At 41.2% G+C, this 19,149-nt stretch overlaps 1 protein-coding gene across 2 annotated transcripts in view; it reads right to left on the bottom strand.

The window, feature by feature from the left end:
* VPS13B (vacuolar protein sorting 13 homolog B) overlaps positions 1-19,149 on the bottom strand; it is a 1,996,594-nt gene that overhangs the window by 968,188 nt on the left and 1,009,257 nt on the right. For both annotated transcript variants that reach the window (XM_053715243.1, XM_053715242.1), the window contains exon 22: positions 12,156-12,283. In XM_053715243.1, coding sequence (XP_053571218.1) covers positions 12,156-12,283 — 128 coding nt within the window. The remainder of the gene's footprint in view (positions 1-12,155; positions 12,284-19,149) is intronic.

The raw sequence follows: 19,149 nt of genomic DNA, 5'->3' as shown, positions 1-19,149 counted from the left end.
CCAACGCCGAAGCAGTTGTGCAAATACCTCCGGGTGAAGTTCCCACTCCCCCGGATGAAAAGTCTGGCGACTTAGGAAATCTGCCTCCCAGTTCTCCACACCTGGGATGTGGATCGCTGACAGGTGGCAAGAGTGAGACTCTGCCCAGCGAATTATCTTTGAGACTTCCATCATCGCTAGGGAACTCCTTATCCCTCCCTGATGGTTGATGTAAGCCACAGTCGTGATGTTGTCCGACTGGAACCTGATGAACCTCAGAGTTGCTAGCTGAGGCCAAGCCAGAAGAGCATTGAGAACTACTCTCAATTCCAGAATGTTTATTGGAAGTAGACTCTCCTCCTGAGTCCATGATCCCTGAGCCTTCAGGGAATTCCAGACAGCGCCCCAACCTAGTATGCTGGCGTCTGTTGTTACAATTGTCCAGTCTGGCCTGCTGAAGGGCATCCCTCTGGACAGATGTGGCTGAGAAAGCCACCATAGAAGAGAATCTCTGGTCTCTTGATCCAGATTCAGCATAGGGGACAAATCTGAGTAATCCCCATTCCACTGACTTAGCATGCACAATTGTAGTGGTCTGAGATGCAGGCGTGCAAAAGGTACTATTGTCCATTGCCGCTACCATTAAGCCGATTACCTCCATGCATTGAGCCACTGATGGGTGTTGAATGGAATGAAGGACACGGCAAGCATTTAGAAGTTTTGTTAACCTGTCTTCTGTCAGGTAAATTTTCATTTCTACAGAATCTATAAGAGTCCCCAAGAAGGGAACTCTTGTGAGTGGCCTTAGAGAACTCTTTTCTACGTTCACCTTCCACCCATGCGACCTTAGAAATGCCAGAACTAACTCTGTATGAGACTTGGCAGTCTGGAAACTTGACGCTTGTATCAGAATGTCGTCTAGGTACGGAGCTACCGAAATTCCTCGCGGTCTTAGTACCGCCAGAAGAGAGCCCAGAACCTTTGTAAAGATTCTTGGAGCCGTGGCTAACCCGAAGGGAAGAGCTACAAACTGGTAATGCCTGTCTAGGAAGGCAAACCTTAGGTACCGATAATGATCCTTGTGAATCGGTATGTGGAGGTAGGCATCCTTTAAATCCACTGTGGTCATGTACTGACCCCTTTGGATCATAGGTAAGATTGTCCGAATAGTCTCCATTTTGAACGATGGAACTCTTAGGAATTTGTTTAGGATCTTTAAGTCCAAAATTGGTCTGAAGGTTCCCTCTTTCTTGGGAACCACAAACAGATTTGAGTAAAACCCTTGTCCGTGTTCCGACCTCGGAACTGGATGGATCACTCCCATTAGTAAAAGGTCTTGTACACAGCGTAGAAACGCTTTTCTCTTTAGCTGGTTTGTTGACAGCCTTGAAAGATGAAATCTCCCTTTTGGAGGAGAAGCTTTGAAGTCCAGAAGATATCCCTGAGATATGATCTCTAAAGCCCAGGGATCCTGGACATCTCTTGCCCAAGCCTGGGCGAAGAGAGAAAATCTGCCCCCCACTAGATCCGTTTCCGGATCGGGGGCCCTCACTTCATGCTGTCTTAGGGGCAGCAGCAGGCTTTCTGGCCTGCTTGCCCTTGTTCCAGGACTGGTTAGGTTTCCAGCCCTGTCTGTAGCGAGCAACAGTTCCTTCCTGCTTTGGAGCTGAGGAAGTTGATGCTGCTCCTGCCTTGAAGTTACGAAAGGCACGAAAATTAGACTGTCTAGCCCTAGGTTTGGCTCTGTCTTGAGGCAGGGCATGACCCTTACCTCCAGTAATGTCAGCGATAATTTCTTTCAAACCGGGCCCGAATAATGTCTGCCCTTTGAAAGGTATGTTAAGCAATTTAGATTTAGAGGTTACATCGGCTGACCAAGATTTAAGCCACAGTGCTCTGCGCGCTTGAATGGCGAATCCTGAATTCTTAGCCGTAAGTTTAATTAAGTGTACTACGGCATCGGAAATAAATGAATTGGCTAGCTTAAGTACTCTAAGCTTGTCTGTAATTTCATCCAATGTAACTGAGTTAATGGTCTCTTCCAGAGACTCAAACCAGAATGCCGCCGCAGCCGTGACAGGCGCAATGCATGCAAGAGGTTGTAATATAAAACCTTGTTGAACAAACATTTTCTTAAGGTAACCCTCTAACTTTTTATCCATTTGGATCTGAAAAAGCACAGCTATCCTCCACCGGGATAGTGGTGCGCTTAGCCAGAGTAGAAACTGCTCCCTCCACCTTAGGGACCATAAGTCCCGTGTGGTGGCATCTATTGGAAACATTTTTCTAAATATAGGAGGGGGTGAAAAAGGCACACCGGGTCTATCCCACTCCTTGTTAATAATTTCTGTAAGCCTCTTAGGTATAGGAAAAACATCAGTACACACCGGTACCGCATAGTATCTATCCAGCCTACACATTTTCTCTGGAATTGCAACCTTGTTACAATCATTCAGAGCCGCTAATACCTCCCCTAGCAATACACGGAGGTTCTCAAGCTTAAATTTAAAATTTGAAATGTCTGAGTCCAGTTTACTTGGATCAGATCCGTCACCCACAGAATGAAGCTCTCCGTCCTCATGTTCTGCATATTGTGACGCAGTATCAGACATGGCTCTAATATTATCAGCGCACTCTGTTCTCACCCCAGAGTGGTCGCGTTTACCCCTAATTTCTGGCAATTTAGATAATACTTCAGTCATAACATTAGCCATGTCTTGCAAAGTGATTTGTATGGGCCGCCCTGATGTACTTGGCGCCACAATATCACGCACCTCCCGAGCGGGAGACGCAGGTACTGACACGTGAGGAGAGTTAGTCGGCATAACTTCCCCTCGTTGTCTGGTGAAATCTTCTTTACATGTACACTTTTATTTAAAGTAGCATCAATGCAATTAGTACACAAATTTCTATTGGGCTCCACATTGGCCTTTAAACATATTGCACAAAGAGTTTCCTCTGTGTCAGACATGTTTAACAGACTAGCAATGAAACTAGCAAGCTTGGAAAATACTTTTCAAATAAAATTACAAGCAATATAAAAAACGTTACTGTGCCTTTAAGAAACACTAATAAACTGTCACAGTAGAATTACAATGAACCAAATTTGTTATAGCAACCAAATTTTCACAATAAATGCAATAAGTTAGCAAAGGATTGCACCCACCAGCAAATGGATGATTAACCCCTTAATACCCAAAAACGGATAATAGATATAAAAACGTTTTATCACAGTCAAAGCACAGTCTCACAGGTCTGCTGTGAGTGATTACCTCCCTCAAAACTAGTTTTGGAGACCCCTGAGCTCTGTAGAGAGGTCCTGGATCATGGAGGAAGGAATAGGAAGACTGTGAATGAATTCTTACTGCGCAAGAAAGCGCCAAAATAGGCCCCTCCCACTCATATTATAGCAGTGGGGAAGCTCAGCAAACTGAATTTATTCAAAAATAACGACAGCCATGTGGAAAAATAATGCCCAAAAGATTTTATCACCAAGTACCTCAGAGAAAAACGATTAACATGCCAGTAAAACGTTTTAAAATAAAATTATTAAATGATACTAATAAGCCTGCTGCTAGTCGCTTACACTGCAGTGGGGGCTCAAATATAAGTTAAATGTACACAGTATTTTCTTAGTGAAGTTCCATTCCCCAGAAATACCTCAGTGTAACATACATATATATCAGCCTGATACCAGTCGCTATTACTGCATTTAAGGCTGCACTTACATTATATGGGTATTAGCAGTATTTTCTCAGTCAATTCCATTCCTTAGAAAATAATATACTGCAACATACCTCCTTGCAGGTGAACCCTGCCCGCTGTCCCCTGATCTGAAGTTACCTCACTCCTCAGAATGGCCGAGAACAGCAAATAGATCTTAGTTACGACCGCTAAGATCATACATAAACTCAGGTAGATTCTTCTTCTAATGCTGCCTGAGAAAAAACAACACACTCCGGTGCTGTTTAAAATAACAAACTTTTGATTGAAGATATAAAAACTAATTTTAATAACCACAGTCCTCTCACACGTCCTATCTATTAGTTAGGTGCAAGAGAATGACTGGGTATGACGTAGAGGGGAGGAGCTATATAGCAGCTCTGCTTGGGTGATCCTCTTGCACTTCCTGTTAGGGAGGAGATATAATCCCATAAGTAATGGATGACCCGTGGACTGACTACACTTAACAGGAGAAACATAACTTACATGATAAATTCATTTCTTTCATATTAGCAAGAGTCCATGAGCTAGTGACGTATGGGATATACATTCCTACCAGGAGGGGCAAAGTTTCCCAAACCTCAAAATGCCTATAAATACACCCCTCACCACACCCACAAATCAGTTTAACGAATAGCCAAGAAGTGGGGTGATAAAAAAAGTGCGAAAGCATATAAAATAAGGAATTTGAATAATTGTGCTTTATAAAAAAATCATAACCACCACAAAAAGGGTGGGCCTCATGGACTCTTGCTAATATGAAAGAAATTAATTTATCAGGTAAGTTCTTACATAAATTATGTTTTCTTTCATGTAATTAGCAAGAGTCCATGAGCTAGTGACGTATGGGATAATGACTACCCAAGATGTGGATCTTTCCACGCAAGAGTCACTAGAGAGGGAGGGATAAAATAAAGACAGCCAACTCCTGCTGAAAATAATCCACACCCAAAATAAAGTTTAATGAAAACATAAGCAGAAGATTCAAACTGAAACCGCTGCCTGAAGTACTTTTCTACCAAAAACTGCTTCAGAAGAAGAAAACACATCAAAATGGTAGAATTTAGTAAAAGTATGCAAAGAGGACCAAGTTGCTGCTTTGCAAATCTGATCAACCGAAGCCTCATTCCTAAACGCCCAGGAAGTAGAAACTGACCTAGTAGAATGAGCTGTAATCCTTTGAGGCGGATTTTTACCCGACTCGACATAAGCATGGTGAATTAAGGATTTCAACCAAGATGCCAAAGAAATGGCAGAAGCTTTCTGACCTTTTCTAGAACCGGAAAAAATGACAAATAGACTAGAAGTCTTTCGGAAAGACTTAGAAGCTTCAACATAATATTTCAAAGCTCTAACAACATCCAAAGAATGCAACGATTTCTCCTTAGAATTCTTAGGATTAGGACATAATGAAGGAACCACAATTTCTCTACTAATGTTGTTGGAATTCACAACCTTAGGTAAAAATTCAAAAGAAGTTCGCAACACCGCCTTATCCTGATGAAAAATCAGAAAAGGAGACTCACAAGAAAGAGCAGATAATTCAGAGACTCTTCTGGCAGAAGAGATGGCCAAAAGGAACAAAACTTTCCAAGAAAGTAATTTAATGTCCAATGAATGCATGGGTTCAAAAGGAGGAGCTTGAAGAGCCCCCAGAACCAAATTCAAACTCCAAGGAGGAGAAATAGACTTAATGACAGGTTTTATATGAACCAAAGCTTGTACAAAACAATGAATATCAGGAAGATTAGCAATCTTTCTGTGAAAAAGAACAGAAACAGCAGAGATTTGTCCTTTCAAGGAACTTGCGGACAAACCTTTATCTAAACCATCCTGAAGAAACTGTAAAATTCTCGGAATTCTAAAAGAATGCCAGGAAAAATGATGAGAAAGACACCAAGAAATATAAGTCTTCCAGACTCTATAATATATCTCTCTAGATACAGATTTACGAGCCTGTAACATAGTATTAATCACAGAGTCAGAGAAACCTCTTTGACCCAGAATCAAGCATTCAATCTCCATACCTTTAAATTTAAGGATTTGAGATCCTGATGGAAAAAAGGACCTTGCGACAGAAGGTCTGGTCTTAACGGAAGAGTCCAAGGTTGGCAAGAGGCCATCCGGACAAGATCCGCATACCAAAACCTGTGAGGCCATGCTGGAGCAACCAGCAGAACAAACGAGCATTCCTTCAGAATCTTGGAGATTACTCTTGGAAGAAGAACTAGAGGCGGAAAGATATAGGCAGGATGATACTTCCAAGAAAGTGATAATGCATCCACTGCCTCCGCCTGAGGATCCCAGGATCTGGACAGATACCTGGGAAGTTTCTTGTTTAGATGAGAAGCCATCAGATCTATTTCTGGAAGTTCCCACATTTGAACAATCTGAAGAAATACCTCTGGGTGAAGAGACCATTCGCCCGGATGCAACGTTTGGCGACTGAGATAATCCGCTTCCCAATTGTCTATTCCTGGAATATGAACCGCAGAGATTAGACAGGAGCTGGATTCCGCCCAAACCAGAATTCGAGATACTTCTTTCATAGCCAGAGGACTGTGAGTCCCTCCTTGATGATTGATGTATGCCACAATTGTGACATTGTCTGTCTGAAAACAAATGAACGATTCTCTCTTCAGAAGAGGCCAAGACTGAAGAGCTCTGAAAATTGCACGGAGTTCCAAAATATTGATCGGTAATCTCACCTCCTGAGATTCCCAAACCCCTTGTGCTGTCAGAGACCCCCACACAGCTCCCCAACCTGTAAGACTTGCATCTGTTGAAATTACAGTCCAGGTCGGAAGAACAAAAGAAGCCCCCTGAACTAAACGATGGTGATCTGTCCACCGCGTCAGAGAGTGTCGTACAATCGGTTTTAAAGATATTAATTGAGATATCTTTGTGTAATCCCTGCACCATTGGTTCAGCATACAGAGCTGAAGAGGTCGCATGTGAAAACGAGCAAAGGGGATCGCGTCCGATGCAGCAGTCATAAGACCTAGAATTTCCATGCATAAGGCTACCGAAGGGAATGATTGTGACTGAAGGTTTCGACAAGCTGAAATAAATTTTAGACATCTCTTGTCTGTCAAAGACAGAGTCATGGACACTGAATCTATCTGGAAACCCAAAAAGGTTACCCTTGTCTTCCCAATTGTCTATACCTGGGATATGAACCGCAGAGATTAGACAGGAGCTGGATTCCGCCCAAACCAAAATTCGAGATACTTCTTTCATAGCCAGAGGACTGTGAGTCCCTCCTTGATGATTGATGTATGCCACAGTTGTGACATTGTCTGTCTGAAAACAAATGAACGATTCTCTCTTCAGAAGAGGCCAAAACTGAAGAGCTCTGAAAATTGCACGGAGTTCTAAAATATTGATCGGTAATCTCACCTCCTGAGATTCCCAAACTCCTTGTGCCGTCAGAGATCCCCACACAGCTCCCCAACCTGTGAGACTTGCATCTGTTGAAATTACAGTCCAGGTCAGAAGCACAAAAGAAGTCCCCTGAATTAAACGATGGTGATCTGTCCACCACGTTAGAGTGTGTCGAACAATCGGTTTTAAAGATATTAATTGAGATATCTTTGTGTAATCCTTGCACCATTGATTCAGCATACAGAGCTGAAGAGGTCGCATGTGAAAACGAGCAAAGGGGATCGCGTCCGATGCAGCAGTCATAAGACCTAGAATTTCCATGCATAAGGCTACCGAAGGGAATGATTGTGACTGAAGGTTTCGACAAGCTGTAATTAATTTTAGACGTCTCTTGTCTGTTAAAGACAGAGTCATGGACACTGAATCCATCTGGAAACCCAGAAAGGTTACCCTTGTCTGAGGAATCAATGAACTTTTTGGTAAATTGATCCTCCAACCATGATCTTGAAGAAACAACACAAGTCGATTCGTATGAGATTCTGCTAAATGTAAAGACTGAGCAAGTACCAAGATATCGTCCAAATAAGGAAATACCACAATACCCTGTTCTCTGATTACAGACAGAAGGGCACCGAGAACCTTTGTAAAAATTCTTGGAGCTGTAGCTAGGCCAAACGGCAGAGCCACAAACTGGTAATGCTTGTCCAGAAAAGAGAATCTCAGGAACTGATAATGATCTGGATGAATCGGAATATGCAGATATGCATCCTGTAAATCTATTGTGGACATATAATTCCCTTGCTGAACAAAAGGCAAGATAGTCCTTACAGTTACCATCTTGAACGTTGGTATTCTTACATAACGATTCAATATTTTTAGATCCAGAACTGGTCTGAAGGAATTCTCCTTCTTTGGTACAATGAAGAGATTTGAATAAAACCCCATCCCCTGTTCCGGAACTGGAACTGGCATAATTACTCCAGTCAACTCTAGATCTGAAACACAATTCAGAAATGCTTGAGCTTTTACTGGATTTACTGGGACACGGGAAAGAAAAAATCTCTTTGCAGGAGGTCTCATCTTGAAACCAATTCTGTACCCTTCTGAAACAATGTTCTGAATCCAAAGATTGTGAACAGAATTGATCCAAATTTCCTTGAAAAAACGTAACCTGCCCCCTACCAGCTGAGCTGGAATGAGGGCCGCACCTTCATGTGGACTTAGAAGCAGGCTTTGCCTTTCTAGCTGGCTTGGAGTTATTCCAGACTGGAGATGGTTTCCAAACTGAAACTGCTCCTGAGGATGAAGGATCAGGCTTTTGTTCTTTGTTGAAACGAAAGGAACGAAAACGATTATTAGCCCTGTTTTTACCTTTAGATTTTTTATCCTTTGGTAAAAAAGTTCCTTTCCCACCAGTAACAGTTGAAATAATAGAATCCAACTGAGAACCAAATAATTTGTTACCCTGGAAAGAAATAGAAAGTAGAGTTGATTTAGAAGCCATATCAGCATTCCAAGTTTTAAGCCATAAAGCTCTTCTAGCTAAAATAGCTAGAGACATAAACCTGACATCAACTCTGATAATATCAAAAATGGCATCACAGATAAAATTATTAGCATGCTGAAGAAGAATAATAATATCATGAGAATCATGATGTGTTACTTGTTGCGCTAAAGTTTCCAACCAAAAAGTTGAAGCTGCAGCAACATCAGCCAAAGATATAGCAGGTCTAAGAAGATTACCTGAACACAGATAAGCTTTTCTTAGAAAGGATTCAATTTTCCTATCTAAAGGATCCTTAAACGAAGTACCATCTGACGTAGGAATAGTAGTACGTTTAGCAAGGGTAGAAATAGCCCCATCAACTTTAGGGAATTTGTCCCAAAATTCTAATCTGTCAGACGGCACAGGATATAATTGCTTGAAACGTTTAGAAGGAGTAAATGAATTACCCAATTATCCCATTCTTTGGAAATTACTGCAGAAATAGCATTAGGAACAGGAAAAACTTCTGGAATAACCACAGGAGCTTTAAATACCTTATCCAAACGTTTAGAATTAGTATCAAGAGGACCAGAATCCTCTACTTCTAAAGCAATTAGTACTTCTTTAAGTAAAGAACAAATAAATTCCATTTTAAATAAATATGAAGATTTATCAGCATCAACCTCTGAGACAGAATCCTCTGAACCAGAAGAGTCATCAGAATCAGAATGATGATGTTCATTTAAAAATTCATCTGTAGGGAGAGAAGTTTTAAAAGATTTTTTATGTTTACTAGAAGGAGAAATAACAGACATAGCCTTCTTTATGGATTCAGAAACAAAATCTCTTATGTTATCAGGAACATTCTGCACCTTAGATGTTGAGGGAACTGCAACAGGCAATGGTACATTACTAAAGGAAATATTATCTGCTTTAACAAGTTTGTCATGACAATCAATACAAACAACAGCTGGAGGAATAGCTACCAAAAGTTTACAGCAGATACACTTAGCTTTGGTAGATCCAGCACTAGACAGCGATTTTCCTGTAGTATCTTCTGACTCAGATGCAACGTGAGACATCTTGCAATATGTAAGAGAAAAAACAACATATAAAGCAAAATTGATCAAATTCCTTAAATGACAGTTTCAGGAATGGGAAAGAATGCCAAAGAACAAGCTTCTAGCAACCAGAAGCAATAAAAAATGAGACTTAAATAATGTGGAGATAAAAGCGACGCCCATATTTTTTAGCGCCAAATCAGACGCCCACATTATTTGGCGCCTAAATGACGCCACATCCGGAACGCCGACATCTTTGGCGCAAAATAACGTCAAAAAAATGACGCAACTTCCGGCGACACGTATGACGCCGGAAACGGAAAATAATTTTTGCGCCAAAAAAGTCCGCGCCAAGAATGACGCAATAAAATGAAGCATTTTCAGCCCCCGCGAGCCTAACAGCCCACAGGGAAAAAAGAGTCAAATTTTTGAAGGTAAGAAAAAAAATGATTAATTCAAATGCATTATCCCAAATATGAAACTGACTGTCTGAAAAATAAGGAAAGTTGAACATTCTGAGTCAAGGCAAATAAATGTTTGAATACATATATTTAGAACTTTATAAACAAAGTGCCCAACCATAGCTTAGAGTGTCACAGAAAATAAGATTTACTTACCCCAGGACACTCATCTACATGTTTGTAGAAAGCCAAACCAGTACTGAAACGAGAATCAGCAGAGGTAATGGTATATATAAGAGTATATCGTCGATCTGAAAAGGGAGGTAAGAGATGAATCTCTACGACCGATAACAGAGAACCTATGAAATAGACCCCGTAGAAGGAGATCACTGCATTCAAATAGGCAATACTCTCTTCACATCCCTCTGACATTCACTGCACGCTGAGAGGAAAACCGGGCTCCAACCTGCTGCGGAGCGCATATCAACGTAGAATCTAGCACAAACTTACTTCACCACCTCCATAGGAGGCAAAGTTTGTAAAACTGAATTGTGGGTGTGGTGAGGGGTGTATTTATAGGCATTTTGAGGTTTGGGAAACTTTGCCCCTCCTGGTAGGAATGTATATCCCATACGTCACTAGCTCATGGACTCTTGCTAATTACATGAAAGAAATAAATAAATAACTCTTCTTCTTTCTATTGTGCAAGCTAAATGCAAACAACAATGGTACAGTTATCAATAAGTCAGCAATGTAAATGATCTGTGAAAGTGCACTAATCCAGTCACACAATGCAACAATACGTGCATAACATGATTGTGGCACCCAGTATAAAGATGTACAGCTTTACCAACTGGCTTCTGTAACGGGTTAAAATAAAAATTATGCCTTTAAAGAGAGCTGCAGGCACAAAAGAAAAAAAACAACAGTGACAGAACAACCGTATACTTTTTCTTTATATTATATAAATAATTAAAGGGACATTCCAGTCAAATTTAAATGCACATAGATGAATTACATCTTTGAATAGAGACATATTTGCAATATACATGTATTAGCAAACATGCTTCTAGTAAAAGTTATCACTGTTTTAGTGTTAACATTTTTTCTGCATGTGCATGTGAAACATAGCTAGATATTGTCACTGCCCCACATTTTAAATAATGCAGCTGCTCAGATCACTAGTGGGGCTTGTATCATATCAGCAATTAACAAATTGCGTCATTCCCAGATGGTACAAGCACCAGAGGCTCCATGAGCAAGTGTTGTGTTTAAAATGCTGGTGCATGGTGCATACCCATTGACAAAGTTATTAAAAAAAAATAGTTGAACCATATTATGTCATATTATGGCAGGAAATAACTGATAACTAAGATATTATTGGTGTTCATATGTAAATTGACACATGCAAACAACAGCAACTTTATAAAAGTTGGACTTGACGACTTGCCACTATATAGGTGTGCTACCAGACAGTTATATTTATAGCTATGTGAAGAGAATGTGAAAATGTTGGTTCAGTCCAGCAATATTGATGGATAACAACTGAATGAAAATAGTGACAAAATGAAATATAGACCAGTATTCATGAGATGGTCTGTGTACACGCTCTTAATGGCTCAAGAGCTTTCTTCACCTCATTGTACAATTCCAAATTTGGATCCCTGTTGGTCCAAAACCTCTGTATCATCTACCTTCTTCATGAGGGTTTTGTGCAAAATTCTTGATTTTCGATAACACAACTGTGCTATGATTTTTAAAAGGGATGATGGCTTGTTGACTTTGACATGAGATAATACATAAACAGGCAGTGGATCGCATATACTGAAGCAGAGAGATTTCATCAAGAGTGTGGTCATTTTAAAAATGAATTAAGAATGATGATGGTGGTATACACGGCACTAAGTGGAAAGATTATTTTGCATTTTTTAAAGCTTGCTACCAAATATTGACTTGCCTTCAAAGAAAGGTTTGTAAGCATTATTGCTAAATGTAATCAAAACATTCAAGAAATTTAAACTGAAGCAATTTTTATTTACTATTTTGGAAGAAAATAAATTATTAAGTGTTATCAGGGCTCAACACACTGTTGTGCTTTTGGTTATTTCATTGTAATCTTACCTGAAGGGTCAAACGCTTAACAGCACTCCACACAACTCCAATGAATTCTTTCATTTTGTCCTCTGGAGTCCTGCTGTCTTCTCCAGGGGTTTGGAAAATCTTAGCAGGAACTGAGAGAGGTCGAGATTCTAAGAAAAAGTGCAAAATTTACCATGTTAACTACATGATACTGTTTAACATATCAGTTGCATACAGAGGTACAAATATCCTAAAAAAAAAATGACACACAAGCATAGCCAATAGGACAAGAAAAACATATGTTTATATACAAGTGGTTGATCCAAAACATCCTAATTTCTGTGTACCATGAACTTAAAGGAACAGCAAATTCAGAAGTAAACTTTCATGATTTCTGATAGAGCAGTCAATTTTGCGGTAAATAATTTGCAAACACAAACAAAAAAATAACAAAAATAAATATGATGAAAAAGGATAGTGTATCAACGACGTAGGAGTTCACAATATCTCAAAAAATAAAAATAAACTCATTATGGTGCAATATCTTTTTCAAAAAGATTAATGTAAAAAACTATATTGGTTTAGATGGTTGCCATCAAAGAAGATGGATAGAAAACGGACCAAAAGGACAATTTCATAGAATAAGAAGAAATTGTAAAGATGATAAAGTGTATTTTGAACAAGCTGAAATTCTAAAAGGCTGTTTCTTAGAGAAAGGCTTTAAGGAAGAAAACGTATTACTGCAATTTGTATATACGAGAGTGGTGTTTATAACACCACCTTTGCTTTTGTAAGTCTTCTCTTTTTAGGTTTCAGTCTGCATACTTATGTATTATATATGGGGTGAACGCTGTGGGTTCTCCACATATGTCTCACTTATAGATTAGCGGTTTTTGCTGTTAAAATGTAACAAATTATATTTCGCTATTTGTCATGAGGCTGGACTAAGAGAAGTGAATAAATTAAGTATTCTCATATGACGCAATTACACCCTGACAAAGCCCTGTTGATCAGCCAATGGGAGTGAAACGTACGTAGGTGGTGGCTAGGCGCTCTGACACCCGATGCTTGGCTTGTAAGAATTTTCAAGTGCTTACATGAAACGGATGTGCTCTGATCCTTTTGCAGTGACCTGGCATGGTTTGAAAATTGTTTACAGCGTGGACATTTCTATATGGTCACAAATACACTAAGGAGAGGTATAATTTTGTTGTTACAAACACAGAATCGATTATGTGGAGCTTGCTTTGTGTTGCTTGCTGTCCCGACTGCCTTTACTGCTAACAACTGACCTCTTTCCTTACGCTGCTTCCCTATGCATGCCATGACTTTACATCCTGCTTAGTTGCTTACCTGCTTGCTTTTATCATTGAATCACTGATGCATGACTGAATATAAGCTTGCACTGAAAGGCAATTTGTGAAAAGCAATTTTCTGGGACGCCAGCTTTGTCTTTAAGATTTTAGTTTTGTATATGTTTTGATACATAGTGTTACTTATCCTTGCACTTTTTGAGATATCACTTATTTGCACTTTATTTCAGGGATGTGTGTGTATTTTTTATGCCATGATAACAGAAAACGCCTATCTATGGATATATATGAATAAAATATTTTTTGATATCATCTAAAAGAGTGCTGAAGTCCCATTCTTTATATACAAGGATTACTATATCCTGGGTATCTAACTTTTTAATTTAAATAAACATTAACCAATTGTCTCCAGTCTAAGTCATAAACGATTGGAGGAAAAACACTTGTAGCTTAGATCTCATCCCATCTTTCAAGATCACATACACTTTATATGTAATTGGGGCCATCTTCACCTAGTCCACTCAGGGCTGCTATCTGGCCATCAATCTGCCCATGAACGCCTCCTTTAAACAAAGGCAGAAAAGTAGCATTCCCTGCCCAGACTCCATTGATTATCTGCTGCGGAGACTAAACTAAAGGACCAAGGAGACTAAATATCCAATTATCTCCCAGGGGCCCACACTCTGCTTGTCTCAAAAAAGAAGCCAGATCAGACATAGGCATTTCATCCAACATACCCCCTTCATCTGCAGCCATAGATGTATGAAATTCGCTCTTCACCAACACACTCTTTTTTAGCAACATTAGAGGAGGGCCACCATCGCCTGCATTCGCGGAGCACAGATCTAAAGTGAAGTACTTTATTATATTAAGGTAAGTTTATGGAAGTGATCCTACAACAATGACATCACAATATCACCAAGACATTGTTATGCTCCATCCTGATATCTTTAGCGAGTTCTGTAATTTATCAATAGCACTGCAGCATACTTCATATAACATAAACGGGGGGGGGGGGGGGGGGGGGGGGTTTGAAAGACTCTCCTCATAAGGGCCTTCATAGGCCTCCAGATTGGTTTGCTGGCATTGGGTCCAGTACAAAGTGATGTCTATTGATTTAGCATTCAGATATTCTCTAACTGAATCTGTATGATCTCAGCACTTTCTAATAAACCTCATATCACACTCAAATTACCATGAAGTCTTTTTGTCAGCCCTTTAGCCACAAACAAACATGATATTCCTTTGCCCTGGAGCCTCTCTTAGAGTCATATCTCTACATAAAGACCCCCTGTGCCTATGGCCCCATTGACATCAACAAAGCAGATGAGATTAGAGTTTGAAAAAGACTGGGAAGTTGTGGGTGTGTGTGTGGGGCGGGGGAGAGGGTAAAAGAGAAAAAAACTCTGTATGTTTCACAGACTCTACCAACCTAGACAAATATTTAGCCACAAATAAAGTCGCTAAAAAAAGAGCACTGAATTACTGACTCAAGGCATGTATACAAACAATATATAAGTATATACTTACCATGTAAGACACAAATAGCAGACAGCCAAACCAGTACTGAAACATATCAGCAGAGGTAATGGTAGAGGAGTATAATGTCGATCTGTAAAGGGAGGCAGCAGATGAATCCCTGCGACCGAATTTACAGAGAGCCCTAGAATAAATTTCCCATCACATCGCTCAGACAAACACTGTACTTAGAGAGGAATTGGGCTTCAATATGCTTAGAAGCCCCTTTCACAGAAGAAATCAAGCACATCATGCTTCACCACCTTCTAAGAAGGCAAAGTATGTAAAACTGAAGTATGAGTAAGGTGGGAGGTGTATTTATAGGCATTTGAGGTTTGGGAAGCTTTGCCCCCTTCTGCTAGGAATGTATATCCCATATGTCACAAAACCCAAGCTATAGAGGGCACTGAAGGCCAAGACGGGAGGGTACAATAGGCGGCCCATTCTGAGGGCACCAAGCCTGAAACCACTGCCCACAAAAAAACCAGCTTTGTCCGAAGCCAAGAAAACTTTAAAAGTAAAAAGCCCCGAGGACACTGACAACAGAAGATGGAGTCCTCACATAGTCCGAACTTGGAACACTGAAGAACCCCCAAGAAAGAGAAGTGACGCCCAGAACAATCCTAGACCCTCTGCATGTAAGCTTAGGGAGCTAGCTACTATGCCCACCTAGATCCTGGAGATGAGAACATCTCCTAGAACCTACTCCCAGCCGGGCCAGCCCCAGCAACGGAAGGTCTGAAACAGGGGAACAGAAGAACCCCAAAACCAGCTCAAATAAACGAGCGGAAGAATGGCCACAGCCAATCCAACAGAGCACAGGTGCAACCCGACTCCTTAGAACAGACAACAGGACCGTAGACCCAAAGGATCTAGCAAAAGGTCCAACTTAGTCTTGACACGGAGCCAGCAAGTCTCCAAATGGAACGTAACAACCCATAGAGAATATCCCTCTCACCTAGGGAATCGCTGGGTCCCATCTCCGGATCCAGGAGAAGCCTTAAGAAAGGGACCATATCTCCATAAAAAGGAGACTAAGCTCTCAACCAAGAAGGGAAAAGGGCTAAAAGGCAGCACCTTCCACCAGTCACGAAGCCACAGGTTAAAGGAGAGACCAATCCCCAACTCAGAAGCCCTGAGAAAGTGATTGCCCTAAAAACTAGCCTGCTAACACGCAAGCAATGTGAAATAGTAGCAGCAGTGACACTGCAAGTCCATTCACATGCAGAGCAGTGAATTCAATGGATACTACAGCAAGCTGACCAAGGGAAACTGCCTAAGGTGCAAAACAAGCCCAATGAGCAACGACACTCAGAAAACCTGGCCAACCAAGACCAGGTCAAGTCATCCGAATAAAAAGACATAGCCCAAGTTTCCAGGAACTGGGGAACCCAGAACCAACCCTGGAGCCTAGAGCTCCGGTAACAACCCACAACGGGATCCACAAGGGAAAATGCTGAATGAATGCCAGCAACCCGGAAGCCCCAGGGAGAACAGGTCCAAAACCCCAATTGTTTAGACAAACAATACCCGCAAACTCAACACCCGTCTGAAATACAACCCAGACCAGAGGATATAATGCAAAATCCAGATCAACACAGATAACGAGAAAAACTCCCAAGTCCCGAGCTAAGGAAGAGACCACCCCTTGTTGAAATCCCACTCCCAAAGGAGCCAACACGGAAAAAATCATAAACAACGTTAGAGCTTCTAGACTCACCAACAGCCTTAGGACAATAAGGCAAGGGGTTATTTCAAGGTCAAAACCACTCGAGCAAAGGCTGGTCTCCACATCACCTCTGTACATGCGGATGATAACAGGGAGAAAGGGGCGCAAACCAACCCCGGTTCCGGGAGGAACCCCAAGCCAAACCAAGGAGAACACACCCAGTGTCCCTTAACAGGGAACAAACATCTCCCAGGCCCCTAAAAGAAGACCTAACATGGAGATCACAAAGGAAGACAAAAAAGTCTCAGAAAAAAAGCTAGACAGTACACAGTCAATGTGCAATAGCTGCAGCTGGTTACATCTGCAACCTAACCGCTGCAAGGCAACTACCCTTCAAACTACTAGCAGCTGAGGACTAAGTCCAAAGGACAATTCTCGGGCCTCAAAAGAAAAAAGCCAAACCGCTCACTCGGCGGTAAGAAGGGACTGAGCCTTCCAACTCTCCACCACATGAGGGAGCAACTCTAGGGTCCAACAATACCAGACACCAGAGATAATGACACAGCAGAAACACCACTAACCCAGTCATCCAATTGAAGGCTATAAGGACTGAAAACCTTCCCGCCTTGTAGACCCACAGGCCTCTAGAATGCTTAGTTGAATGCAAAACATATGATAACATGAGCACTCAGCACCTCGACCGGACCAGCCAATCAGAATGGCACCATGTGTCTGAACAGCCACAAGACAGAACTGAACACAACAGGACCAGCCTGCACCCGGGTCCTAACCGTCAAGCTGCATAAATCCTCCCTCAGAGGGGAAGAGAGAAAACAGACAGAGGACTAAGATGTCGCCAAAACACTTCCGCAGAAGTAACAGAGAGTATTGATCCCAGTTTAAGATTCCCGAAGGAAAATAATAAACAAATTAAATCGGATAAAAAGAATATATAAGGCAACCCGTAGGTTAACGCCCAATAAGAAAACAGGCCTACCGCAGGACCAGCGAAACAAAGTCCAGATTTTCCAAAAACTGGGAAGGATCTCAAAAAAGAACAGTCAGGAGATTACATAATCCGCACATGTCTAATGAGGCGCACCATTCGAAGCAGACTGAAAATTCACATATCTGAGAAGGATAGGATCATTTAATAACTGAAAAACATGTCTGAGTAAGACGCGCCACTCGGTAACGAAAGGCACAACACTCAGGGAAAGTTACACCCGCAGGGAACTGTACAGGCCCTCCCCCAAGGCGGCAGACCCGAGACAATAGGGCACGAGCACAATCACGCATAAAATTCTGGACTCTGCAGACTAATAATCGCCAACAATATGTGGAAGGGAAAATGTGCTGCAACCTCTGGGGGGAAAAAGCCGCCCTGCATGGAGGAATAATCAAAATCTGGGTTACCCACATGTGTAGAAGTATGAAGCAGTAGGGAATTCGTCTCTTGGAGGACCGGACACCCAGAGGCAGATGGCTCAGCTGACCCTTGATTCTCCGAGCCCTAGGAACCAGGCGCTCTAATACAGCACACTAAACATAACTGATTGACATGTGTCAACAAGGCCAATACGGATTCTTCCCTGGACGAAGAATCTGAATCTGAAATTAAAACAGTCTCAGTATCAGAATCCTCCATAACCGAGTCTGAAATTAGAATAGTCTCAGCATCAGAATCCTCCATAACTGGATAGAGAATATGCCAATATGGACTATTTTAAGATAAAATGGCACCTGACACCCACAATGGCTGGGGCACTCACCACCTCCTATGAACCAGACCCCTGCAAACTAGAATTTCTCAGTCGACACACGGTCAGGAATGCGGAAATGGAGGACGTGAGTCCCCTGTCTATGCTGTACCAGTAACTGAGTACCTACAAATAGCCTCTGGGCTGTGTGTGTGCTAAAACACTAACTTGCAAAAGCACCCCTCCAGTGGCTTAACAGGCATGCAACAGTATCCAGTAGAGTCCATACAGTGCAGATACGGGTATTGCAAAGAAAATTTTGTAGGAAACATCAGAATGCCACAGTAGAATCCTGCAGTTCAAGTCCCCATGACATCATAGGGCAGCCATGGCAGAAATCTCATAGGAAATACCTGTAATGTTTGTTTGAAAGTGAGAGAGCAGCCAAACGCTTCAAAAACTGCAGCCTTGAAAAAATGTTCATGGCATCTCCTCCTGTACGTGTTTGTCAAATTTTGTCTTGTCTCTTTCAAGTTTTATTATCATTGTTCTATTTAAACAAATTGTACTCATGGACAGTGCTGCGGAATATGTTAGCATTTTATAAATAAAGTATAATAAAAATCTCAGTTTTTTCTTCCATACCTTGTTAAGTGCAGCAAAACAGAAACCACTTCTGGAAAGCTGTTTAAAGTTTAACTCTTTTCAGCAGAAGATAGGTTTGTTTGTTTTGCTGCTTAGTGAAGTTTATTTCCAGGCAAAAAGCAATATACATTTAAGTTATGGAGGAGATAAAATGGAAAGATTAAAATCCTCTATTAATAATATATAATAGT

This window comes from Bombina bombina, chromosome 5 (assembly GCF_027579735.1).
Source record: "Bombina bombina isolate aBomBom1 chromosome 5, aBomBom1.pri, whole genome shotgun sequence".
In the NCBI taxonomy this organism is placed as follows: domain Eukaryota; kingdom Metazoa; phylum Chordata; class Amphibia; order Anura; family Bombinatoridae; genus Bombina; species Bombina bombina.
This window is presented reverse-complemented; position numbering and strand designations above follow the sequence as displayed.